Genomic DNA, 27,663 nt, shown 5'->3' with positions numbered 1-27,663 from the left:
ATGTTTTTGGAAACATGCGGAAAACCCGCACAAAGGCAGGGAGAACAAGCAAAATCCACACAAACTCCAGATTCTAATCTGGAGTTTCTAACCCACAACCTCAAAACAGTGAAGCAGATTTGCTAACCAATTGTTCACCACACCACCGAGACTTGAACAATTAACTGTAATGCCAACATGAAGACTGTGTAAAAAATGAGAATGGGCAGATATTCCTAAGGATGCTCAGATCCTTCAATGTGTGCAGAAAGATTTTGGAGATCTTCGACAAGGCGGTGGAAGTAAATGTCATTTACTTTGCAGTTGTGTGCTGGAGGAGTACCATCAGTGCCAGGGGCAGCCAACGGATTAATAAACTCATTAGGAAAGCTGGTGGGAAAGCTGGGACTGAAGACAGCGACGTTTGAGTCCATGAGGGACGAGAGATCACTGAGCAGACATCTCTCCATCATGGACAATCATTCTCATTCTTCTCCATGATGCTGCCACAAACAAGATGTTAGATCAACTTTTAGACCATTCACTTTTCATTTACTGTATGTAACAACTACTCCACATTGTGTGAGATAATACTTCCTGGATATAAATATAATATGAAAATAAATGCTACACATATTACATACGCTCACAAAAAAAATATTATCACTACAGTACCTCTCAAATTTGCACTCAGTGTTCAAATGTGACTGTAGCATATTTTTGTTAATATACCCATTTTAATCCCGCAAGGGGAAATTCAACTAGCAGTCTGCTGTATACAACTAGCAGTCTGCACACTACACAGAAAACTGGAAGAAAAAACACATGCAGGTGTACAAGGAGAGATTTCAGAGTGAAAGGGACGTACAAAAACTCCTGCACTACTAGTTCCCATTTTTTTATGGTAACTTGCACTTTAAAAAAACCTTTTACTTAAGTTAAGGAGATGAAACGGTAAACACCAGTGTATTTTTGCAGTATCTGTATTTCTGAGTGTGAGTACTTCTGACACCTCTGATTATAGGTATAATATTACACCTATAGTGCACCTACAGGCAGATATCTGGACAAATCCTTAGTTGGAATTCTTGCTTTCAGCCACCTAGGTGGCATACATGTACTAGCAAGTGAACCGACGTAGTGAGTCATCGCCTGCGTACACATTGGCTCCCCCCCTCGCCCTCAGCGTCCACGCGCTGGTGTTTTGATTGACGCCAGTAGTCGGGCTTCAACTTCAGTTTGCCATCAACATGTATTATTAACCCCTTCAATAACGATGTCTGAAGTAATGATGACAGCAATGGAGGAACTCTCACTGTGTCCCATGAAAGCAGAGGAGCTTGCCGACGGTGTACGGAGCTTCCTGCTGGTGAACGAACAGGAAAACCTGCAGGTGAAGTTAGCTAACAATTAGCTGCTAAGCTAAGAAGCCAAAGTGAAAACAACTCGCAAGGTTTTTTGTCAAACGCACGGTTTTGGCCAAATACATTCCTCTGAAGATTGTTATGGTTTGTGACAGTCACTCCGTCAAGCTGAACTGCGCACTGTGTTGTGGCTATGACGATTCGGGGAAAGTCTTTAACAGCGACTTTGTTCTGAAAAATAGAAACTAGTGAGTCATCCAGTCCCCACACGAACCGTTCGGGGATCATTCTGTTTCGGACAGCGATTACACTAATCTGAATGTCACTATATCCATCTCACAATTTCTATTCACATGGTTTTGTTTAATGCTTTGGTTGACAGATTGATTTGCTGAAGCTGAATGGTACTGATGGAAAACTTTTTTTTTTTTCTTGGCGACTTTATGAATAGGGGCAGATGGCCCAAAAGCAAAGAAATGTAACCCACAGTGGATTTCAATCTTAGATCTGAGATTTATATCAGCAATTGAAAGTTTGGACAAATTATGATGTTGTACGGTAGCTCCAGACCAATCTAGACTTCTGAAAACATTATCACGATACGGTACAAGAGATTAACAGTTCATCTTGTTTCCCCCCACGGGTATTTACATCTATGTCAGATACACAAGATTGCACTATTTGGAACAAAACACCACATCTTAGGGGAGCGAGTCTTGTAACAGATAGACTTAAAATAGATGAAAGAGAGAGAGGGTTTAAGTCTGGAGATTGACTTGGCTGGTCTTCAACCTTCCCCTTCTTGCCACAAATGTCCTCTGGTTGGTTTGGTAGTGTGGGGTAATTATCTTGCTGCATTTTTTGGCAGACCAAATGTCCATTTTGCTGTCGTTATGTTGCTCGAATCTGAAACTTGAGTGTAGAACATAAGCTCTATTTATTAGATAGATGGATAACTTGAAGTGAAAGCTGAAGTGTCATTTTCCTGTTTAATATTCATCTTCTGAGGTTTTCAATCTAGAGGCAAAATGAAATCATTGACCTCATGTTCCAATACTTTTGGAAGGGAGTGTATATATGATTGTACTGTTCAAATTGACGACGCTTTCATTGAAACCACAGCTGTACAGTCCTGTCCCAGTCTAACTTTACAATAGCGTCATTCCCTATTTTCCCTCCAGGTCCGCAATGAGTCGGATTTTGTTGAAAGGCTCAAATGTGCGGATGTGGGAGGTGTCAAAGTTGTGTCCATCTTTGGGAACACAGGGGACGGCAAGTCACACACCCTGAACCACATCCTGTTCAATGGCGAGAGTGTGTTTTTTACCTCCAAGTCCTCTAGCTCCTGTACAGTAGGTGTGTGGGCCGCTTATGACCCCTCCCTCAGCCTGGTTGCCCTGGATACCGAAGGCTTGTTGGGAGCAGCTGCCAATCAAAACCAGAGAATGAGGCTTCTGCTAAAGGTAATTGTAACTGAGTGCTTAATGCTTTTACATCAAAATGTTAAATGTTAGTTTTGTCAGGCATAGTTCACTGACGTGTAAACAGGGTTCATTGGTGATATATACAGACCTGCCACAAAATTATGACCATTTGAGCAATCTAATGAGATCTAATACAAGAGCTGTATCAAAGGTACTGACTTTACAACGATAACACTGTACAGTTTGGTTACTCCATTTACCTCCACAAGAGTCCAAATCAATAGTATTTCAGGTTATTTACATCAGTTTTTGTTGTACTTACGTTGTTGTCCTTTGGCTTGCATCGTAATTGATCAGTAGAATAGTTCCTTTCATGTCCACTCTTCCAGGTCCTGGCAGTGTCAGATATAGTAATCTATCGAACGCGAGCAGAGCGCCTGCACAATGACATGTTCCAGTTCCTGAGCAGTGCGTCAGGGGCCTATTTGAAACACTTCACCCCAGAACTCAGGGCCCTGTCCAGCCGCTGCGGTCTGGACGTGCCCCTCTCGTGTCTTGGGCCTGCTGTTATTGTCTTTCAGGAGACGACACACACACAGCTGCTGGGCCATGGTAAACAGTTAGACATATTTTATTTCCACTATTAAGATACATTGGAAAGGCATAATATATGGCTACGTTCACACTGTGGGGCATGAAGCCCAATTCAATTATTTTTTGTTAAAAAGTGTGACCTTTTTATTTAGTCGTTCATGTTAAAAAAAAAAAACACTGTGACTTCTACTGTGGACGGAATGAGTGTGGCGTCAGGTGCATGCTCACAAAACAGGACGTCACCTTGCACATGCATGCAAACACGAGTTGTTGTGTTTACGGAAATAAATATGGCCCCTCGCGTAGGTCTTGGCATGACACATTTGTCATTTTCAAATTTCAAACTTTTTGTGCAACCGCAGCCAACGTTTTCTTATATTAATCAGTTGTAAAGCATCTTCTTTTCGCCACTGATTGTTTTCCGCTCCTTTTCTGCCATTGCTTTTGTGGCACGTCTGTTTTGTCGAACAATTGTGAAAACAGTTGTTTTTGTCACATTTTGATGACGTTTAGGTTTGATGAGCGCCCCGTGAGCGTCCATATTGCATTTGCGTCGGATACATATTCGATTTATATCCACATATGAAAGAGGTTTGGGTCAGATATAAAAAAATCGCAGTTGTACTGTTCACATGGACATGAAAAATATCAGATACTTGTCACATTGGGCAAAAAAAATTGGAATTGACCTGCAGCGTGAACACAGCCTAAGAAATACCGGTACTTCAAGCTGACTGCTTTTATAATGCAGTTCATCTGTATTGCAATAATGTTCATCAAAACTGAATATTATTACCTCTGCCAAGGAAGAACCCATGACATTTTGGAACAAATCCAGATAAAAATGCACAATTTTAGTTGAATTGCACAGTCCTGTGTATTCCGAATGTGTTATGTCATTCTCCTCCATTAACCAGGAAATAGCCTGCTCCGTAAGAGACACAAATGGAGTACAGCGCGCCACAATTATTCACTTATTCTTTGTTTGTTTTTGACGTTTAAGTTATGACAGTGTTCCTCTACCTTAGAATGAAAAACGGAATGACCTTGTTGTCTTACACCCTCCATGTTCAACCAGGAAGTGCCCTGGAATATATGGATGAACAAGTGAACACTATAAGAAAAATGTCCACTTCTGTTAACAGTTCAACCTTGGTGTGTGCTCTATTAAGCGTAATTGTACTGACATCATATGTTGTCGTGTGGTTAAGATTCAAAGGTAGCTGGTCATGCTGACATGCAGCTCCAGAGGCGGTTTCATGACCTGGGCTTGGGGACTGATGCCTTCAGCTCGGTACAGTACATTGGTACTCAAACTGTCACGCCTCCGACTGACTACAGCGGACTGCTGGAAGCCCTCAGACAGCAAGTGCAAAACACTCACACACGTTCGCCCCGCCACCCTGGCATAGTGTTCCACGCTTTGGAAGTAAGAAGTGCACGTTGGTGTAATAATACAGATCCAACAAACACAAACAGTACCACATGTATTCCCAGTTATTTGTTGTTTTCCTCTATTCTCAGCAATGTTATGTTTTTCAATGTATGTGTACTTAGGCCCTCAGTGAACGGTTCTGTGGTGACCTGTCAGATGGAAAGCTGAATCTGTACACGTTCTTCCCAGATGAGTACTTTACCTGCTCTGCTCTTTGCCTGAGTTGCAAGTAAGTCGGTCATGACTTTTCCTTCCTGGAAGAAACCATTTCAAGACTCTCCTTGTACAATTGTCAAACAGGTCTATAAAGCCATACAGTGGATAGAAAAAGTACAAACATCCCTGTTCAAATGCCAGGTTTTTGTGATTAAAAAAAAAAAAAGAGACCAAGACCAGTCCAAAGTTTTTCCACCATTAATATGACCTTTAACCTGTACGACTTAAAATCTTTTAGAGAGGGGCAGTAAAAATAAACAACTGAGACAATGTAGTGGGACAAGTGTGCACACTTGTTCCATCACATTGTCCTGTGGTTGTTGTGTTGAGTTGGGCAAATGCTGAGGACAGACTAACTGGGACCATGTACTCTGTGTCCAACACTTTAATCAATACTCGAATTTTTTCCTGTGTCAAAAATGTGTCTAAGTTTCTTCTAAGATCAAAATTTTACGAAGTGTTTTGAAGCCACAAGATTGCCTAAATCCAACAAGAGACAGACGAGTGACATATAGCAAAACAATTTATTCAATTTTTTTTTTAATCATAAATACATTTTTGAGCGTCCCCTGGGAGAACACGGACTTACGGTGAGCTGACTACAGACTTTCATACATGAAATTATGTTTTTCGGGACAATAGGCGTCTCTCTTGATTATTAGTAGGATTGACATCATGCCTGGACTTGTTTACCAGTGTAAGTTGAACAGGACTTTGTATTTTGCTTTTGTTTTCCCACTGCTACTGATAAAAAAAATGTAATTAGGCCCTGCACCTGTGTGGGAATCTTGTTTTTACCGATGGTCTAACTAGATGTTGACAGGATGTATTTTTTATTTTTATTTTTTTTTGTCTTGGTGACTCAATCTAAACCTATAATTGGCTGTGTGCAGGGTTAAAATTCCAACTGTGTGCATTGATAAGTTTTCATAATTGGCCAGCTGTCTAATCGTGGGAATCTGCACTTGGCTCAATTCCGTGCAGCAGGTGACCCAATTTGCTATATTCCTTTATGCCTAGGATTGGCCTTGACGCGTACAGCTACAAATGCACAATAGTTATATGAAATCAAAAGATTAATAAAAGTTCAAATAAGGCAAGTTGAAATAGTTTTATAAAAGTCAATACCCGTGATGTTTTTGAACGTTTAAAATGATTGTGTTATGTGCTTATAAGACCTTTATTTCGTTCCCGCTTTCAAAGTAGAAAGCATTAAAGCTGCGGCACAACAGAAGCAGCAAGTAGCCTATGGAATGTAAACGGTGACTGATTGTTCGCTACTTGCGCGGTGTGGTCTCATGTTTTCGTTGGTTCATGTGGTCCTTTCACAACGCAATGACTTTTCATTCCAATTCATTGTTGTCAACATGCGGAAGTTAATAAAGGAGCAAGGATGTGCATCTTTCTTGGTTCATGAAAAGACAACATTAATATAAAGAAGACACCACAGTGTGCAGACTTTTTACAACCACTCTATATACAGTATATGGATCACAGGTTGTGCTAGACTTTTTGGGGATGGACACTTAAATTTAGTAATTTACCAGAATTAAACAATATAGCTCAACTACTGGACATCATGTCCCTTCCAAAAATTTGGAACAATGAGACCATTTCCTATTTTCCTTGGACTGAAAATATTTTAACATGAAATAGTATGAGAAAAGAGGTTATGATTATTTATTTCAGTATTTGATTATTTACCTGTAGCACTGTTTAAAGGATCGACCACAAGACATTTGTTAGAACCTACATCAGGCTTCGCGTTCGCTACCTCACCAATGACTAATTGACACAGGATGTGGCGATGCGAATATTGCTCACGTTTGCCACCCTGGCGAATCAAAATTGCCTGCGTCAAAACTCAAAACCCTTTCCTGATAAAAGTTAAAGTGAGCGTGCTCATTCTGCCTTGTATAAACGGTGTTAATGGTTTAGTTTTCCCTTCGCTTCGTAAAATGCTTCAATCCGCTGTTCAGCCACTGCTGGCTATAAGCAGTCCGCCTCACGGGCTTTCCCACCAGCTGCAGGGAGCGGCGCATCAGGGAAGACAAGATGCTTCAATTTGCCGCTTGGCGCCAAATTGAAGCATGCATATTTATTACCGCGACGTGTGTTTGAAGTGTCGACGGTCAGTGTATACTGGAATTCACATTAGTTCTGTTGTGTTGGTCATACTATAGAGTAATTTCTTTTTTGTGTTTACTGAAGATAACAAACTTCCTCCCTAAAAATCGCATGCTAAATCGCAATCGCAGTATTTGTTTAAAAGAACCTACCGCCCTAAAAAAAAACACCTCAGAATTAAGAGTATTTTCCAAAATTGTTCAGCCTTACTCCTGATTGATGACTAGGCAGTTTTAATTGGGTGCACATTGTTAAAGCTTACTGCGATTGGCTGGCAACCAGTTCAGGGTGCACCCCGCCTCCTGCCCGATGACAGCTGGGATAGGCTCCAGCACGCCCGCGACCCTAGTGAGGAGAAGCGGCTCAGAAAATGGATGGATGGATGGATGGATGTTAAGGCTTACCGGCTTCACAGTGAAGAGGACTAGCTAAGTGTGGCTAAAGGTTTAGCCACATAAACATATGTGATGTTATGGCTAACTACACACAAGTTTGGCAAGGAGATTTTTGTAGTGTTTAGCCACATTTGCTAAGAGGTTTTATGACTCAGTGCCAACCCTGCTACATTATTTTCAAAGAAGCAAAATGATTGGAATATGTTGAATGTTACATTATTCAATTATCTTATTGCATTGATCAAGCATTACATGTAATTGCATATATTTCTACTCTTCAGTTTTGGGTTTCTTCTCTACATTTGTAATTTGTAACCAGAGGTGCACTGAGAAACAAGAAACCCGAAAATGTTTACAGTGGTACCAATTAGGTGGAGCACAATGTGTTCCAGAATGCCGGTCTACCTCCAGTGTGTTTTTAGGGAAAAAAGGATGGAAACAATGGAATTACAGTAATCTCTCCTTTATTGTGGGGGTTTGGTTCCAGGCAATACACCAATAGGTGAAATCCCCAAAGCAGTGACCACTTTTTTTTTAATTTTTATTTTTTTAATTTTTTTTATTTAAACATTTTAAAGCTGTATGAAGCTCCCCAGACTCTTATTAATCTTCCCCACACGCCTGTTAACCTCTACCATATTCTAACGCTATACTCTTAAATACCTTTTAAATTCTTAAACATATATTAATGAACGGTAATACTGTACACTATGTGCCTTGTATTCCTTGTTATATGAGCTTTAATGAATTTTTTTTTCTTTTTTTACCGTTTCACTGTTTTAGGCCAGGAAGTTTTTATTTTACCACCCAAAACAATGACAACATGCACTCAAAATCCTGCAATGTAACAAATTATGCACAATAAGAATATGAAAAAAAAATCCTCAGTGCACTGAATCCACAATAGGTAAACTGCAATATAACACTGTAGCACTAATCTGTTCTAGGGTCTGTCACCATCTTGAAAGCTTTTTGACTACACTTGCAAAAAAGAATGACTAGATGGCCTGAAGGTGTAAAGATAAGTTAGCCACTGTTAAACATGTTGAAATCTTGGTGCACTTTGGTTATACTTTGGTTCATCATGTGAATAAATTCATAATCACATCATCATGAGTAACATATCAGAGATTTTACATGTTTATCAGTGTGTTAGTAGTTTCTAGTGGTGTAGAACTGCACTACATCATACTTGGAAGTGTTTCTATTATGTTTGTTATTTATCTCTATTAAAATCAATCAATTACGTAGTTTGAGCACATACAGTGTTGTTATGTATGTGGCCCTTGCACTAGCTGACTTGAAGAATAGCTCGAGTGTAAAACAAAAAACTGCTGTGTTGGTCTGAATCATGTGGTGTTTTGTGTGGCCTCCAGTATTCGCTGCAAGAATGGAATGAACCATCTACGAGACAGGGTCCCGCACATGGCAGATGGACTATGCCAGTATGCACACCAGTACAACAACAAAGTCCTTATCTGTAAGGTATGATCAGCTCCCGACATCTATATCTTTAAGCCAGTTTAGATGAACTGAACGGAATCTTGTTTTGATTATATTAAATGGTTTAGATTTTAATCGGATTCTTGTGTCATTTCGCCAGAGGTGCTATGAAGGTGGCAGAGAGGTGACAGTTATGCCTAAAACCTCTGCGTCCTCGGACAACACATGGTTTGGTCTTGCCAAGTTTGCCTGGTCGGGGTAGGTTCCCGTTTTCATTTCTCTTCATCCACTCCTTTTTGTTGATTGTCTGCTTCCTTCTTAGCTATGTGTTAGAGTGTGCCAGCTGTGGCGTCATCTACCGCAGCAGACAGTATTGGGTAGGGAACCAGGACCCTGAGAGCAGTGTGGTGCGTTCTGAGGTCAAACACGTTTGGGAGGGTGTAAGTACTCCATAGTTTCTTCATGTAATGCAAGATGGGATTTTAAAACACTTTAAACCCTTTTACAATTTTCTGTCCTCCAAGGATTTCTGTAAAAGTAGCCTTGTAGTAAAAAATGTATTGGCGAATGGTGACACTTGATAAAACAGTTCAACTCATATTTTTTTTAACAAAACCATTGAAAAGGATCGGTCCCAAGACAGCCAAGATAACTGAAGTTCATGAAAGGTCAAACTTGAAAATGATTCTTCTTTGCTGAGTAAAACATTTTCAGCAAAAAATAACACGATATTTCAGAGGTAAGGTAATTCTCCTTCTTCCGCGGGGTTATGTTCCAAAAACTGCTTTGAAAAGTGAAAATCTGTGAATAATGGATACCTCCTCCCCCGCTCACTCACACACAAATGCATTTGGCTAGTTTATATAGCTTTATCCTATATTCCCCTCCCACACCCTTTAAGCACATACTAAACCAAAAAAAACAAAACGAATACAAATATGTACTGTATGTACATTTTAAAGACAGTGTTTTGTATTATTTCCCAGTGAAGATATAATACTTGAGTGAAAGCGAAGGGGATTGTTAATACTCACATTGGCAGTGGCTGTTTGGTACACTGCATTTTTGCGTACCACAGGAAAGGAACTCTCTCCCTTAGGACTTCAGAGCGGAGTATTTACAGCTCTGCAGAAGAATAAAATTCAATAAAAACAATACGTGGCTGCCGCAAAGTCTACATCGGGATATAGCAGGCATTACTGTAGTCGATAATCAGCGCTCCCTATTTTACACATGCCTGTAAACCTGAACCTTTGTCTTCCACATGCTGTCTCCTTCCAGTCGGACACCTTCCTTACCAACCACCAGAATGCGGCCCAGAGGGTCCTGGATGGGATGAACTACGTGATCCAGTCAGTTTCCGAGTACAGCACCGGCCCCACCAAAGCTGTCGCCGCCTGGGTCACTGACCAGGTGGCGCCGCCGTACTGGAGACCCAACACAGAGATTACTGTAAGTGCAGTACAAATTTTATAGTATTTAATTTTAAGTTGTAGAAAGACAATTGCCATTTGTACCATAAGGTAGTGCTGGGCGTTATGACCAAAAATGTGTATCACAACATTTTTCAAAATTCTAACAGTTTCACGGTATATGTCGGTATTTATTTTTTATGTATAATCGGGTGTTCACAACATTTTCTACTGGTTGAGAGAGGTATCACTGCTGTAGATTGCCTTAGGATGGATGAGTGAATATTGTAGAGTAATTCCACACTAGTAAAACCGATACAAAAAGTATTGCAATGATTATACTTTTGCTTCAAGTTCAAGCCCAGGTACATTACACAGTATTCAAATCGATCCAGATGGGACGGGTGATATATATATATATATATATTTATTTTTGTATATTTCCCGCTATTTTAATTGTCTGTGAAGCACTCTGGGTTGCATCTTTTAACGTATGAAAACTGCTATATCCATAAAATTTGATTGATTGATTGAGCTGTTTATCGAACAAGTCAAACCGTTTTGGAGGCTGGAACGGATTAATGGCATTTCAATTTCATTGAGGTTTGATATATGAGTTTCACAAGGTTGGTCACAAAACAAATTAAATCACTGTACTTGTACTGCATATCTTCCATCCATCCATCCATCCATTTTCTTAACCGCTTCTCCTCACTAGGGTCGCAGGCTGCTGGAGCCTATCCCAACTATCTTCGGGCGGGAGGTGGGGTACAACCTGAACCAGTCGTCAGCCAATCGCAGGGCACATAGAAACAAACAACCATTCGCACTCACATTCACGCCTATGGGCAATTTAGAGTCTTCAATCAACCTACCATGCATGTTTTTGAGATGTGGGAGGAAACCGGAGTGCCCGGAAAAAACCCACCCAGGCACGGGGAGAACATGCAAACAGAACTGTCAGGCAGATGTGGTAACCAGCCGTCCACTGTGCTACTGCATATCTTAAACTGATTATTTCATGGTGTATTTATTTATTTAATTTTGACACTTGTAGTCATCCATAGTTGTCAGGGTAGAGATGATTTAAGGTCATGAATGAAATTACAGGCACATTTCTAAGTAATAAGACAGTGTGTCTTTAATATCAGTAAAACTGTTTATTTCCCCCCCCCCCACCCCCCTTTTTGATTATAAACTGTGTGTTTCAACCCATCTTAACAGTGACAGTTGATGCCATACAACCCAGGCTGATTGAGCAGCAGTGTTCCTTAACAGTTGTACTGTCCTCCTTCGCCTTTGTGCCCGTTAGGCTTGTCATGGCTGTCACAAAGCGTTTGAGGAGGCGGAGCGTAAGCACCACTGTCGGTCATGTGGCGAGGGTTTCTGCCACCTGTGTTCCAGCCATAGGATGCCAGTGCCAGAGAGGGGGTGGGGCAGCAGCCCTGTCAGGGTGTGTATGGCCTGCTACCGTCAGGGAGGACCACCCGAAACCAGCATTCAGGGTAAGACATGAACGGGTGTTGATAGTTTTGTAGGTAAATAAAAGTTGCAGTTACAAAGGACAGTTTTTGAGCCATTTGTTTGTTTTTAGTATTTGCAATTATTGATAAAGTTCATTTGCATTCCACTTTTTTCATGTTTATTGAGAACATTACAGAACTGTACTGCATAAGACGTGTCTCTAATACAACCCCAATTCCAATGAAGTTGGGACGTTGTGTTAAGCATAAATAAAAACAGAATACAATGATTTGCAAATCATGTTCAACCTGTATTTAATTGAATACACTACAAAGACAAGATATTTAATGTTCAAACTGATGAACTTTATTGTTTTTAGCAAATAATCATTAACTTGGAATTTTATGGCTGCAACATGTTCCAAAAAACCTGTGACAGGTGGCAAAAAAGACAAAGTTGAGGAATGCTCATCAAACACCTGTTTGGAACATTCCACAGGTGAACAAGCTAATTGGGAACAGGTGGGTGCCATGATTGGGTATAAAAGGAGCTTCCCTGAATTGCTCAAAGCAAAGATGGGGGCGAGGTTCACCTCTTTGTGAACAAGTGCGTGAGAAAATAGTCGAACAGTTTAAAGACAATGTTCCTCAGCGTACAATTGAAAGGAATTTAGGGATTTCATCATCTACGGTCCATAATATCATCAAGAGGTTAGTAGCAAAATACCCACAGTACACCCTTGATCAGTATTTTCAAATAAAACACAACACATACACATTTACTATTATTGTATCTTTGTTACATCTTAAATATTTATTTCTAAAATATTTCTCTTCGGACATTTATATTATTTAAGTGGTGATTATAAGTCTGTTTGCTGCTGAGCTATAAATATGATTGAAAGCTGTTTTGTGTGTGTGTGTATTTTACTTTGCCCCCATCTTTTCATATAGTGTGTAAAGCGGAGCCTCGTGGTCTCATCGCTCGCAGGGTGGCGGAGGTGGCTCAGTCCACCTTAGACATCGTCAGCACCGCTGTGGACTACCCACTCTGTGAGTTTCTTCAAGTCAAGTAACAGTAATCATTACATTTTTCAAAATACTTGCTATTTCAAATATTAGAGCATATTTGTATATTAACACTAAAAGTATGAATGAAGTAACCTACATACAATATTTCCCACGTGGCTCTGTGTAGGCTTTGTCAAGGATGTGGCTCGACCAGACTACTGGGTGCCCGACCAGGACATCACCCAGTGCCACCAGTGCTCGAAAGTCTTCACTCCAGTCATGTCCAAGCACCACTGCAGAGCCTGTGGTCAGGGGGTGTGCGGCCCATGCTCCACACATATGAAGCCTGTACCCTCAAGAGGCTGGGACCACCCAGTGCGAGTGTGTGACAACTGCAACGCGAGCACCGATATGCTCTAAACTACGGCTGTCAGTCTCAAATCAAATTAAATGACAGTCTACTGTTCCAAAGAAGGCTTGCTATCAGGTGCCAGCCGAAGATCGGATTTTTATCTCTTCTGCCTCCAGCATCTGATTCTGCGTCATGTAGTAGCAAAACTGATCAGAGATCAGTAGTCGTCTTTACTACAGGTTTCAGCTGCTTTGAGTTGTCTCCTCTAAAATATGACAACAGCTGGAAGCCCTGCACTAAGTGACCTGTGGAACAAAAGTGGAGAACAAATGAACCAGTGGAAGATTTTCAACCACTGTAGTAGTAATCTCTTTTGCAAACGTTCACATTTGATCTCACGAGGTTCCAAATCATTGGAGGGGATTTTATTGTTAATTCATTAAACATCTGCCTGACATTGATTACCTTGAACGTTAAGAGGATTGATGGAGGTAAACACAGTTTAAGGCACCTTTCAAAAAAGGGTGATTTTGTGTAATACCCATGACAATGTTTGTCTGTGCATGTGTCTCTTTGCAATAAGTGTTTGAGATCACCCTGTATACACAAAGAAGTGAGGTTGGTATCGAATTCCAGATTCACATATCACTCTTAAGCTTGCAGGCACACTATGGGAAAATATACAGTATGTAACGTCTGTTGATAGTCAACATTCCAATATGTGAAATACCCTTCTGAGCAAGTGACCTCTCGCTGAGACTCACCAGACTGGAACATTTGGTTATTCTGATTCTTCAATTGACTCATTAAGTGTGTGTGTTTACTTTCCAGACTCCAAAAAACAGCTCTTAAATTGTGACTGCCCAAACTTGGACATTTCAGCCCACTTCTAACTTGAGAAATCATCTTGCAGTACTATTGTTGTTTTGGTAGTGGATATGGCAACATTAGCCCTATCCTATAGTGCCGCACGCACACACACAATGAAGTCATTGAAGTGAATAAAGCAAATAATGTTTCTGTCGGGCCCAATGCATGAGTTGTTGGTTTTTGGCCAGTTAAAAATTTAAATGGTGGCAGGTGTCTGTCGACTCCCATAAAAAAAAATAAAAATAAAAAAATAAAAAATCAGAAGTTACAAGTTACTCTCTATTTGAGTAGTTTTTTCATTGAGTACTTTCTTACTCAAGTAAATATTTGGATGACTACTTTTTACTTTTACTTGAGTCATATTAAAGTAACAGTACTCTGACTTGAGTACAATATTTGGCTACTCTACCCACCTGTGAGTATATGTAAGTACAGCATATCTATGCATATGTTGTCTCTTTCTCATAACTGTGCAAGACAGTCATCTAATAATCGTGTAATCTTCAGAGAGATAATTTCCTGTTATCCAGGCTCAGAAGAGCCACCACAACTGATCTGGAGGAGTCTTAAGTCAACACGGTCGACTATTGTATTATTGCTTGCTGGGTCATGGGTGTAATGCTCAATATGTTACACATGGGGGCGCCACAAGAATAGAAATATTTTCTCGCTAGTGAGTTGATGTCGCCAACTGTCCAATGTCCTGGGTGAATCCCAGCAGGGTTCTTTCTGTGAGGATGACGTCCACTACTTGCAAGTACAGAAATACTTAATTATGCAACTTGACTGCTATCTGTCAGTTATTTATGTGAACAGAGTCTAAACAAGATCAATAACAACTACAGCTTTAAGCTAAAATGTATCACGTATTGACGTCGTAATAGTTGGTAATTTTGACAGTTTGTGTTATGCCACACACACAATGCATCCCAACTATAAAAGAGCTTTCACTGATAATATACAATTTACAAAGCAAAAAGTTCTATCTTGGTCTCATCAGACCAGATAATCTTATTTCTCACCATCTTGGAGTCCTTCAGGTGTTTTTTTTTTCCAGCAAACTCCATGCAGGCTTTCATGTGCACTGAGGAGAGGCTTCCATCGGGCCACTCTGCCATAAAGCCCCGACTGGTGGAGGGTTGCAGTGATGCTTGACTTTCTAGAACTTTCTCCCGACTGCCTCTCTGGAGCTCAGCCACAGTCATCTTTGGGTTCTTCTTTACCTCTCTTCTCCCCCGATTGTTCAGTTTGGCCGGACGGCCAGCTCTAGGAAGGGTTTTGGTCGTCCCAAACGTCTTCCATTTAAGGATTATGGAGGCCATTGTGCTCTTAGGAACCTTAAGTGCAGCAGAATGTTTTTGTAACCTTGGCCAGATATGTGCCTTGCCACAATTCTCTCTGAGCTCTTCAGGCAGCACAATTGGGGTTGTACATGATGCATGGATGTGCACAAAAAAAAAAAAACCTGAAAAGTAATCATCCCAAAGAAGCTAACAATGAGGCTTGCCTCCAATAACTCAAATTATCAAATCACAAGATAATATTGGAGAAAGAATGTATTATCTACAGGAGTAGGTGTTTCCGTACTATGGGTACAACAAAAACTCTTGAACTTTTGAATTATTGCAAACTAAGAAAGTTTAAATAGGCACTTTGTTTTACTGTTTATTATTCACTATTTAAATAATAAATATAAAATAGGCCAATATAGTTTTTAAATAAAAAAAAATTTTTCACACTGTTATGCGAGAGTGATTGTTCTGCTGCTTTAAAAACCTGTACAGATGATTAAATGATGTCTGACAAAAAAAAAAAAAAAAAAAACTATTTCATGGCCAGCTGTCGCACACACACATACACATGCGTGCACACGCGTACACACACACTAGTTTGTCAGACTGCGTCACTTCTACTACATCAACATGACATCCTGTGCTTTGCTGCTGCAACCAGCTGTGGGCCAAACAATTGGAAAGCTGTGGACTAACCATGAGCGAGAACATGCAATTAATCACTGTAATTACTTCCTCCTATAGTTTAGAGAGGGCATTGACACTGCCAACATTTAATTTGTGCAATTAACGACTGTTTGAGACAAAGACTGTATATATGCTAAACTGGTCTCGTTAACATTTATCCATCCATCCATCCATCCATTTTCTGAGGCGCTTCCCCTCACTAGGGTCACGGGCGTGCTGGAGCCTATCCCAGCTATCATCGGGCAGGAGGCGAGGTACACCCTGAACTGGTTTCCAGCCAATCGCAGGGCACATACAAACAAACAACCATTCGCACTCACATGCACACCTACGGGCAATTTAGAGTTGTCAATTAACCTACCACGCAGTTTTGGGGATGTGAGAGGAAACCGGAGTGCCCTGAGAAAACCCACGCAGGCACGGGGAGAACATGCAAACTCCACACAGGCGGGGCCGGGGATTGAACCCCGGTCCTCAGAACTGTGAGGCAGACGGTCTAACCAGTCGTCCACCGTGCTGCTCATTAACATTTAGTTCCAGTTATTTAAAAAAAACAAAAAACATGGCCATGTATTCATATATTAGAGAGAGAGAGACACACGACTGCGACTGTGCTCACCACCGTTCATCCCCCTTGAGTCCTCAGACATGTTTCTAGCTGCTATCATTACTGCAGGCACTGTAAGTGATATGTATGGAAGTACATTTTGCAGACAGCAACACTTTCCAGATGTTATGAATTAGTTTCTGGCTATGTAGCCATGGCAACTGAGCCTCTCCTGCCTCCAATGTAGGCTACAGTATTATATCCATCTTCAAGCCACAGTGTTATACTGTATTCCCTGTGCATCTGCACCATGGCAGAACAACATGTTTGCTTGTTTGTTTACTTTTTAAACGGTTGACGAGGTATTATTTTTAGTTATTACTCGGGATGGGAATCAAAAATCAGTTATTTTTGAGAACTGGTTCCCAATAATTCAATTCCTAGGAATTGTATGTTTGCTTTGCTGACGATTCTGTTATATGTATATATATGGTATATATGTTGTCTGTTATATATCTTTAGAGACTGAGACAGACAGAGCGGAGTGGTTGAGAGCAACCAGGCCAAGATCCTGTGGGACTTCCAGATCATGACCGACAAATTAGTAATGGAGAACCAGACTGACATAATGGTGGCGGATAAACATCAGAAGACAGCAATCGTGATAGATGAAGGAATCCCGAGTGATAGCAACATTTGGAAAAGGGAACACGAAAAGCTGGAGAAACACCAAGGACTGAAGGAAGAACTAGAGAAAATGTGGATAGTGAAAGCAATACTGGCGCCTGCAGTGATTGGGGCACTGGGGGTCAGTGCCCCCAAACTGGGAGGATGAGATACCAGGAACAACATCCGACATCTCTGTCCAGAAGAGCGCAATACTGGGAACAGCTGAGATCCTGCGCAGTCCCCAAAAGCTCCCAGGCCTCTGGTAGAGGACCCGAGCTCGAAGGAGATACCGCCCGGGTGAGCGAGAAAACAATCTATATATTACATAAATACACTGAAGTGTCACAATAAGTATGCATTTTGCATTGATTATTGTTGTACAATTGCTCTCCTTCATACATATGTATAACAAGCTTTGTCAAAAAGGTTCCAGGACTGGTGTCACAAAGGATTTTCAATCCCCCCAAAATTCCCCCTTTTTTGAGAATCCCCCACAGAGTATGATATCCTTTCCCAGCCTTCTCTGCCACACCTTGGTGCACCCTTGGAGGGATTCTTCCTCCGCAGCATCACGGCCATCTTGATGTTGTCCAGCACAGCGATGTTCTTCTCGACCAGGAAGTGTCGGCTGCTCAGGCCAATGTGAGCAGGCGCGTTGTCATGATGAAGCAGCTACGAGTTGTCCTGCCACAACTCTCGCCTCATCTCACGGACTGAACGAAGCAAACAAGACGTGCTGGTTGATCGTCCAGTCCACAACAAAAGGGAAACTGGTAGTTTGGGTTTGAAATATAGTATATGTTTTGTGACACTCCATGTATTTTGGTTACCTTATTTATATGCAGGACAGGGGCTAATATTAGACTACTAAATTTCTTGTCAATTTGCTTTGTAATATTTTGGTGCTTTTAAATGCTGCAATTTCTGGTATGAATTGCATAGTCATCTGAATGATCATGTTGAGGCAACGATGGATTCGGCTCCTCTAGAAAATGACAAACAAAAATACATGCATTCACTGAAGTTGCAATATAAAAAGAGCTGTGCTTTTCCCTTCTTTGACTAGATTGCAACACAGTCCTATTCACTGACTCAGTCATTAGATCAGAGGACAATAGCTGGGTGAGACTTACTGCTACCACAGCTAAAGAGTTCAGTGTGTGTATGCGTGTACATTTGCTCCATTTCTCACGGCCCTCGGGGAGAAAAGGGGCTCTGTCTTGTTCCATCCGCAGCGTGGGTATTGCTCAGCCCTTTTGACTCAAAGACAGGCAGCACTGGTTGCATCCTGTCAGGGTCTGGTTACCATCGTTTATTGGTAACGCATTATATACTGCTCTACAGTTTCTTGTAATATGTAATTGGCATGCACTCATGGATTTACATGAGACTAAATTATCCATCTCCCAAGTCTATCTACAGATGCTTTTTTTAAATGTGTTTTTCAGACATTTCAAAGTAATATATACTGTAAAAGCATCCATACAGGATACAGAAAAACGTGGAAGTCTGAAGTCAAACAAAACCGGTGACATTGAATCTCCCGAGACTTCAGCTCAGTTAACATCTAGGATCAATTCCACAAGCATGTTTGGATTTTATACCATCGATGGAAGAAGAAGTGATATGCTAATCATAAAGGAATGAATAGAGAGGGTTTAGCTGCTCAGTACAATATAAACAATACAATTCATTAATTGCTCGATCAACTAAATGTAAACGAACCTATTATACATTACCCAATACTTATTGCAGCAATATTTATCTTTAATTTAGTTATTCAGATTTAAATTAGTTGTCCTTGGATGTCATTGAAAATCTCACGCTTCAATGGGAGAATGTAAGAAGCCTCATTAGCAAATGTTTACCCCAAAGCATCATTCGAGAAATGTGTATAGAGGGGAGTAAACACACAAACTACAAAGATGAACAGGTATTGTATTATATTACTTTATTCATCTTTTGTACAATGTAATTACAATACAAATATGTAGGTTTAAATACAAAACTCTGTAAATAAAGATTAAAAATAAACTCCACAGTTTTCTTTTTTGTTACCATCACTATACTAATTTTACAATCAAGTTCATGAGGTTATTTAGTTTGCTTTGTTGCAATAACCTACATACAGTATAATTTAGAGGGTGTGTAAACAAGATTCCAGTGAAAGAATATATTTTCAGTGAACAATAAAATAGGATCTTGTTTCATATATTCGGATTTGTTTGATCTTGTTCCATACATTTGGATTTGTTCGGTGAGAACTAATAAGATGTCAGAAAACAAAGCACCTGATATTGGGAACTTCTCGTCATGTATCTATTTTTAGAAGGCAGCCTATCAAAAAGCATCACTGCCTCACTGAAAGATACTTTATAAATTAATCATACTTAAACAAGCACGGAACATTGTCAGCTACTCTTCGTATAACTGTACTCCCACTGATTTGGAGCACCTGAAAAAGTCCCTCATTAAAAATATTTCTTCCTCCAAGCGCCAAGCTTTTTCCAAGGATTGATGACCTTACTGGAGTTTCAGGTTCTCACTTGTTTGATAAATCGTACTTCTCAGACTGTAAATAAGGAATAGGCTTTACTTGTAAAAAGTAAATGCTGATGATTCCGAGATGGAGGCGGCAGACAGTCTGTTTTGTGGGCAAGGTGACAAAAGTGACTTTGTCCTCTAATATCTTTCACGCACTCTTGTTCCCTCTCTTATTTTGTCTCTATCCTGTTATCTCCATTTCATTCCTTTATTGTACGCCATCCTCTCGCCTTAATATTGCTACGTTCTCTCCTTCGGCCTTTCACATACACACTGTTTGACCTTGTAAATTCTACGGTTATTTAATGTGGATTGCGTGCAATAGAATTACAACAGTGTTGCCAGTAAGTTACTGTAAAAACCCTATGAAATGCCTAACAGTGCAGTTTATCCTTCGTCTGGTCTCATTATTATTCTTTTACCTCTGTCTCTTTCATCATCAGCTCCACATTTTGTGAAGAACCATTACGACTGACTGTTATAGTGAACACTCTACCCTGTATTTAAACACATTATTGTATATTGGAAGGTAGCGCATCGCATTTGAGTTTTCGGTAAAAGGTGGATGGCTACTCTGAAGTGTCTGTCTGGATATTTTGCAGTGCCCTGGAAATGTCTTCCAGAGTTAAAGTGAAGTTCTATTGATTTGTCTGGAAAAAGCAAAGTGCCCACTGTACGGGTAGGAGCATCATGCCACTATATACACTTGGGAGACAACATGATACATTTCCTTCCTGGGTATTCGGTTCCTGTTACATGACTACATTTCCCACAATGCCCAGACACTCTATTGAAGCCCAACCTGGGTGTTCCTGTTTGTTTCTCTAGTCTAAGCGTTCAACAAAAATAAATATATGGGATACAATTATCTTAAGGAAACACTTAAATGTTTTGAATTTAAGTAAATATAACTTTTTAACATAAAAAAGTACAATGAAGACAATCATTTTGGCAATGAATCACTACTATAGGTCAGTGGTACCTTTTAGGTAAAGTGGCTATAAAAAGTCCACACACCCCTGTTCAAATTCCAGGGTCTTGTGATATATATATAAAAAAAAAAAATGAGCCCAAGATAAATCATTTCAAAACTTCCACTATTGATGAGACCTATATTACGTGTACAAAAGGGGAAGTAAAAATAAATAATGTGGTATGGTCCAATGAAACCAAGCTTAAAATGTTTGACTTGTAATTCTGCAAGGTATGTTTGGTGCAAACACAACACTGCTCATCAGAAAAGAAAAGCATACCTACAGTACAGCATGATGGCGGCAGCATCATGCTTTGGATAATTATGCTTTCATAATTCTTTCCACCTTAGTCAAGGTTGAGGGGATTATGAACAGTTCCAAACACCAGTCAGGGCAACCACAAAACCTTCAGGCTTCTGTCAGAGAGTAAAAAATGTGGTGTAGTTGTGTGCTAACTCCCATTTAACATGAATTTGAATGTGATTGGTTAACTCTGAACAGCCACATCCGCAAGAGAAAATGCACACCACGCACGTGTGCAACCAACCACATCTTATTTTAACTTCCCCTCTCGAAAATATTTTTTTCATCAATTGAATTGTACAGGTTATAGGCCACATTAATGGTGGAAAAAGTTTTCATACGATTTATCTTGGTCTCGTTTTTGGATACCACAAAAGCATGGCATTTGAACAGGGGGGTGTAGACATTTTACTGTATATTCACTGCATATACAACCCTGTCTCAATTCACGATTCTGCCATGAACAACAGCATCAGTCTGGTCATCGGTCAAACGAGGAATTCTTGTGTTTCTTCACAATGATTCCTCACCACAACAAAAACTGCCAAAATCAGTCAATAGGATTGGAATGCATCGCCGTCACTTTTAAAGGAAAGCAACCACTGAGCGTGTCGCAGAGTGACACAGTCAGCGTGCCAAGGGACTTGCAGCCGACAAAGAAAGAAAAGGCGGAGTACAGACATGAAGGCCGGAAAGATGCGGAAATGAGGTGATGTGGCAGAATTTAGATCATCACATGATCCGTTGAGACGTGAAAAGCTTCCAGCGGCAGCCCAGCAATCTGTAAAGCTCTAATTGGAGCCTCAAGAAAGCAACAACATTAGGTGTAGATAGTCCATGAGAGAGCTTTTTGTAGTATGCTAGGCTGCCACAACATTTCAGATCCTGCATTCCATTCAAAGCAAGGATGCTTGAATTAGCACCCAGATTTCTCCCCACCTTAGAGCTCAATCTCAAAGGTCTTCTGCAGGTTGTTCGAAAATGGGTTGGCTGCTGCTGCTGCTGCTGGACTTTTGCTTCCAGGTGCCTGAGCTGCTGATTTGGTGTTGGTGCTCTCAAGTGCCGCCCACTTGGCCTCAAAACGATCATCATCTTGGGAATTAGTGGTCACAGGAGCGATCAGCTGGCTGCCTTCTGGTGGCCAGCTACTAGTGCTGCCACCATTCCCACCGTTGTTAGAGTTGCCATTCTGAAGGAGCGCTGAGGCGCTGCTGTGCGTCGGGAGACCATTTAGGGCTGTCGAAAGTGGAGGAGTGGGAACGGGGAATGGTGTGGAAAACCCTCCAGTGGGCACTCCCGAGTAAGGGTGGTGGATGCTGCCGGTTCCGAGGGTGCCCACTTTGGGCCCTCCGACTCCGGACCCAACGGCACCTCCGGTGGCAGATGAGCCAGTGGCTGTGCAGAAGACATTGGCCACCATTTGTGATGGTGTGATTCCTACGACGGGTACGCTGACATTGGGATAGGTCATACTGCTAGCTAAGCCTGGCATGTAGGTTTGCATGGGAACAAAAGCCGGTTGGACAGGCTGGCTGGCGAACATCCCCACAGGAGCCGAAGTAGCATCGAAGGCCAAAGGAAAGGGCTGCATGACGCATGGGAGGGAGCCTCCGGGCCCAGAGAGGGAGGGCTGGATCATAGGGGCTCCTGACATGCTTGGACCAGACATTGTGGGGATGGACATTGAAGGCAATGACATAGGGGGGCTAGAAATTGGAGGGCCAGGTATTAAGGGGACCGAGGATATGGACATAGGTTGAAGGGGCATTGGTGCCTGAGCTGAGAGAGCAGAAGGTGCCTGCAATGAGGGCTTTGGACATGGTACCAAGTGACACTGAGATAGTGGACACCGGAGCCAAACCCGTTATCTGCTGACTTGATACAGAGGGTGGTCCCGGGATGGTGGGGATGGTGGGACCTGGTGGGGGTGTCTGCTGGGACCTGACTGCCTTGGAGACCTCTTCTAGCCATCTTTCCGCCTCAGAGGGTGTACGTTTGTGTCCACTCTGCATCACTGCTGACACTGGAGGAGGAGAGTGGAGAAGAGGGTCTGGCTGAACCCAAGACGTAGCTAAATGGATAAAGTTGAAGGATTTAGGGCACTTATGCAAATAAATGAAAGAGAAATCTACTTCGCATGATTTAATATACTGCTTGTTACCCTGAATCGGCGCTGGTGGAGGAGGCAGCGCTGGAGGCACGACGCAGGTTGGCAGTCCACTCGCAGATGAACTAGGGTTGGAGAAAGGGTCCTCAGATGGCTTAGTGAAGGAGGTGTTGATCTGGCTACACAGGCGCATTAATCTCTCCCTCACCAGACAAACTCATGTCCACCTCTAGTACTAGCGAGAAAGGACCACAGGGAAGAGGGAGGATGAAAATGAGGAAGAGTGTGGGAGAGATAAACCAGGGGATGAGGAGAATTGGAATCTAAATAAAGACGTAAAACCTTTTTTTGGCCAAAATATTACCTCATTTGAAATGATGTCTGGAAAACTGTTCTATTTTACAATTATTTCATTCATATTCATTTAACAAATACATTATTCTTTTTCATTGTTTTTGTTTTGTACATCCAAATGTTTTCCCCCACACAGAATAAAGTAGTAATAGGAGGCAATGTTAAATCATAGTACATAGTGAACTTTGCCCTGATATAGTTTTACCATAAGTACATAGATTATGGCTGACATTTTAATATTTTTGATTCCAATAACCATTAGCAAAGAAAAGCCTTGAAATGGAGGCACATCTTACTAAATACTACTGTTTTTAACTGGAAGAACCTTCCAACTCACCAGCGTTCTTGGCCTCAAAGTCAGTCTTGCGTTGCAGTGTTGATGGCAGGTCATTGAGGCGGAGGGACAGCTGTCGCTTGAAGGGAGAGTTCTTCTGACTGAGAGCTGGAAATCCCCGGAACGAGCCTTGACGCACGAGTTGCTCGATGGGTGCGTGGCGGCGGGGGATGGCGTGAGGCCCACCAGGTTCTGCTGCGCCCTCAGGTGGGGAGGCACTACCAGGGGGCATGGCTGCATGAACAGAAGGCTGGTCTGGAGGAAGGAGAGTGGAAAATGAGTCAATGAAAGTTTTTCCAATGACCACACCAATAGGTACACATTAGTCGGACAAATTTCGGTTGTATGTAAGAGGGAAACGGTTCTCGGCATATGAGGCATTGCGGTTATACAGTGTACTGCAGCAAACCATGATAACAAACACACCGTGAATACAGTGGAACCCTGATTTACAAACACCTCAATGTTCAAACTATTCCATTTAAAAACTCCAGACCAAACAAAAATGTTGCACGAACCTTGTCACAGTGTGCAAACGTTTCATTCAGCCTTGGCGACTGAAATGTTTCGGCCGAAAATGGCCCGAAAGTGCATTGTAATAAAACGGCCGAAATAACATTGCCGCTAGCTCTTAGCTGTGCCGCGGCCAACGCATGAGTGTGTACACTGAATACTTAAGAAAACTTATTAACAAGCAATGCCAGTAGGTCTTTGCTGACTATCCAGTTGAATTGACTGGGATGTCACTATATTACTTACAACTTAGACAGTTTGATAATGACATAGTGCACCATAAATTAGCCATAAATGTTACAGTTAAATAACACTTACATTCAACAAGCTAGTGGTAAGATAAACACACATTAACAACAAAGATGAACGTCTTAATTACGGCAATAATTCAAATTTGGATGTAGCAATGAATTGTGGGAACTGTGAGGCTTTGCCATCGTCATACTAGCGGCTACTAGCCCAAACTGGGGCGTCTCAACCTCGCTGCTTTCCGATTTTAGGGTGATGAGAATGCTTGTTGTTGCATCCTCTTTTGTACCGCCCCAGCTACCTACGACCTACAGCTAACGCAGCTAAATAGAATTCCGAGCCGTAGAGGCAAATGTGCACCTTGCATCTGTTGTCAACGCAGCAAAAGTCACGAAACATAAACAAGTAACTGATTCGCTATCACGGAGGGCAGAGGATAAGACGCTAATATTTGCTAAGCTATCACATGAGGTGGCAAAACGTAAGTGATTGGGTGGTACAGTACACTTGTCACATAGATCAGTCTGGAACTGCGTTAAAGCAGAGATTTGCCAACGTTGAAGAGCAAAATAGCAGGCAAATTAGTGTGTTTATAGAGAAACATAGACTGGGGTAGTGGAGAGGAGGGTCCGTCGGAAAGTCAAATCTCAGATTCAGGAGGAGCAGTGTGGTTTTCGTCCTGGCCGTGGAACAGTGGACCAGGTCTACACCCTCAGCAGGGTCCTCGAGGGTGCATGGGAGTTCGCCCAATCAGTCTACATGTGTTTTGTGGACTTGGAGAAGGCGTTCGACCGCATCCCTCAGAGAGTCCTGTGGGGGGGTGCTTCGGGAATATGGGGTACCAAACCCACTGATACGGACTGTTCGGTCCCTGTACGACCGGTGTCAGAGTTTGGTTTGCATTGTCGACAGTAAGGCGGATTCGTTTACGGCGAGGGTTGGACTCTGTCACGCCTGCCCGTTGTCGCCGATTCTGTTCATAACGTTTATGGACAGAATCTCTAGGCACAGCCGAGGCGTAGGGGGGTCCGGTTTGGTGACCCCCCCTCGGATAAGCGGGCCTCGACCTCGGATAAGCGGGAGAAAATGGATGGATGGATGGTGGCTTACAAGTAAAACAAAACCCCAAATTGACTATCTCATATAAAACAATCAAAAGGTTAGAAATATGGTATGAATAAATAAAGTATTTTGCTATATTTAATGAATCTGTATCTTATATGAGTTTAATTCTTTTAATTTTACTACTGAAATAAATGAATTATTCTATAAGTTATTGAGATGCACCTGTATGTCCTGTATTAGATTGTTGATTGTGCGTCAGTTGTGGCCAGTGTGTGTATCTCTGGAAGCTTTGATAGATTAGTCTTAATCTATCAAAGCGAGATAAGTATCGTCACTCCGTATGTTTGCCGGGACCTCACCTTTGTTCTTATCCTGCAGTTTGTCATCTCGTTCACTACCGCTGCCGTGCTGACTGCAGGCTGAGTTAGCGCGGAAGGAGCCCTCTCGTACAAATGATGTACGGCTGGCATCGAAAGATGCCGTAACGCCGCACTCCTTCTCTCTACGCTGTTTCCTCTCCAGACAGGCAGGCAAAGGCACAGCCCACCGCATGGCTCAGTCTCTCTCCCTGATGCAGCATAAATAAAAACATTAAAAACGATTACAATCCCAGATGTGTTACTCATCGTTAGATTTCATCCAGTGTGATTCAACAGTCATACTCCGACATACAATACAATTGACATCATGAGTATCGGATTACGCTATAATTATCCCACTTCGATGCTCATGTTGTTTATTTAACTTTTAAGATTCCCTGTGGTAATCATCCAATCAGATTACACTCATCTTTTTCCCACAAAATGTCCCACTGTGGTAGCCAAACTCACAACAAGATCGTTCAGTTAAAAATAAGAAGACATGGAGAGTGTGTGGTGGAAATAGAGACAGACGGAGATGGACAGCTCTACAGGCTCCTGCCTAATCATCTTAACTGTGCCAGTGCTCTACTCCCTTCTGTTCACACTAGTAATCCATCTCGTAGTCGAAATTGCTCGGCAGTGTTGAAACGGCAGTGTTAAAACGTGGCATGGGTTCACATTTTATTCTTCATCTCATCTCATCTCTTGTTGTGGTCCTTTTTATTCCCACAGTGTTCCACTAAATTTCAGTGAAATGTTAGAAAACCAGTGGGGAACAATGCCAGACTTTTTTAAAACAGTAAACGGGGTGGCTATCGACTCAACTCCTTATTTATTAATTCAATGGTATGTGTCGACCGAGACACGTTGATTTGTGACTGAGAATTTGAAGGAGAGTGTGTATTTGACCGACATGATCAGTTTCAGTTCATTTTTCAGTTCATGTGTCAGTTCCTATCAATAACACGGTGCAAATTGTTACCTGCTTCTGTTTCCGAATATCACTTTACACGTAACTGAACAGTGTACCTGAAGCAGACAAGTGTGAGCGCTCTGAATTCACTTGCTGAATGGATGTAAGACCATGGCTGATGTGTAGTTTATTACTCCATCCATCCATTTCCCATACCGCTAGTTGTCACTAGGGTTACGACTCACGAGTGTGTCTGAGACAATCCCAGCTGACTTAAAGCAAAAGGCAGGGTACATCCTGGACTGGTTGCCAGTCAATAGCAGGGCAGATAAATACACATTTTTATTATTAAAAGGAAAACAAAAGCAAAAACTTCTATATTAGTCATGTCTTTCCAACCCAAGTCTCTTTGTTGGATTATTTACAAAATAAAGTTATGAGTTTAGTTTTGTATGCTACTTTGGGAGGCTACAGAATTAATTGGAGGGAAAGCATTTTTTGGTTACATATCATACAGACAAACCATTGTACCGTGTCATGTTTTTCATCTTTGTTGAATTCACTGGCGATTAACACGCTGTCCTGCTGCTATTATTTCACGCTATTTACAGAGCTCATGCAGTTAACAGCATCCTGCCGACACAGCCGCATTTACCAAATTAGGA

The 27,663-nt window shown here is 41.6% G+C and overlaps 2 protein-coding genes across 3 annotated transcripts in view; one reads left to right on the top strand and one right to left on the bottom strand.

Moving 5' to 3' along the window:
- Nucleotides 1-1,162: 1,162 nt before the first annotated feature.
- si:ch211-11n16.2 (zinc finger FYVE domain-containing protein 1) lies at nucleotides 1,163-14,237 on the top strand. 2 transcript variants are annotated; one of them, XM_061681453.1, is made up of 12 exons: nucleotides 1,163-1,372; nucleotides 2,525-2,806; nucleotides 3,157-3,379; nucleotides 4,573-4,790; nucleotides 4,919-5,025; nucleotides 8,911-9,019; nucleotides 9,138-9,235; nucleotides 9,300-9,417; nucleotides 10,259-10,429; nucleotides 11,702-11,894; nucleotides 12,807-12,905; nucleotides 13,051-14,237. In XM_061681453.1, exons 1-12 carry the CDS (start codon nucleotides 1,256-1,258, stop codon nucleotides 13,281-13,283), a joined length of 1,968 nt encoding a protein of 655 aa, XP_061537437.1. In that variant the 5' UTR covers nucleotides 1,163-1,255; the 3' UTR covers nucleotides 13,284-14,237. The 2 variants fall into 2 exon arrangements, with proteins under 2 accessions (XP_061537437.1, XP_061537438.1); XM_061681454.1 differs by lacking the exons at nucleotides 1,163-1,372; nucleotides 3,157-3,379 and having other exon boundaries at nucleotides 2,725-2,806.
- Nucleotides 14,238-19,242: 5,005 nt separating this feature from the next.
- The window catches only part of numbl (NUMB like endocytic adaptor protein), a 34,371-nt gene continuing 25,950 nt past the window's right edge, over nucleotides 19,243-27,663 (bottom strand). The window contains 7 exon segments of the mRNA XM_061682480.1: nucleotides 19,243-22,896; nucleotides 22,898-23,172; nucleotides 23,263-23,398; nucleotides 23,400-23,443; nucleotides 23,900-24,151; nucleotides 26,083-26,251; nucleotides 26,253-26,291. Coding sequence (XP_061538464.1) covers nucleotides 22,042-22,896; nucleotides 22,898-23,172; nucleotides 23,263-23,398; nucleotides 23,400-23,443; nucleotides 23,900-24,151; nucleotides 26,083-26,251; nucleotides 26,253-26,291 — 1,770 coding nt within the window. The 3' untranslated portion in view covers nucleotides 19,243-22,041.

The sequence above is a fragment of the Phycodurus eques genome, chromosome 7 (assembly GCF_024500275.1).
Source record: "Phycodurus eques isolate BA_2022a chromosome 7, UOR_Pequ_1.1, whole genome shotgun sequence".
Classification (NCBI taxonomy): domain Eukaryota; kingdom Metazoa; phylum Chordata; class Actinopteri; order Syngnathiformes; family Syngnathidae; genus Phycodurus; species Phycodurus eques.
The sequence above is the reverse complement of the archived record's forward strand: the minus strand, read 5'-3'. Positions and strand labels throughout refer to the sequence as shown.

Coding starts and splice junctions, on each gene's coding strand:
- si:ch211-11n16.2 (XM_061681453.1), top strand. CDS start 1,256: ATGTCTGAAGTAATGATGACAGCAATGGAGGAACTCTCACTGTGTCCC. Junction 1,373..2,524: donor ACGAACAGGAAAACCTGCAG/GTGAAGTTAGCT, acceptor TTTTCCCTCCAG/GTCCGCAATGAGTCGGATTT. Junction 2,807..3,156: donor GAATGAGGCTTCTGCTAAAG/GTAATTGTAACT, acceptor CCACTCTTCCAG/GTCCTGGCAGTGTCAGATAT.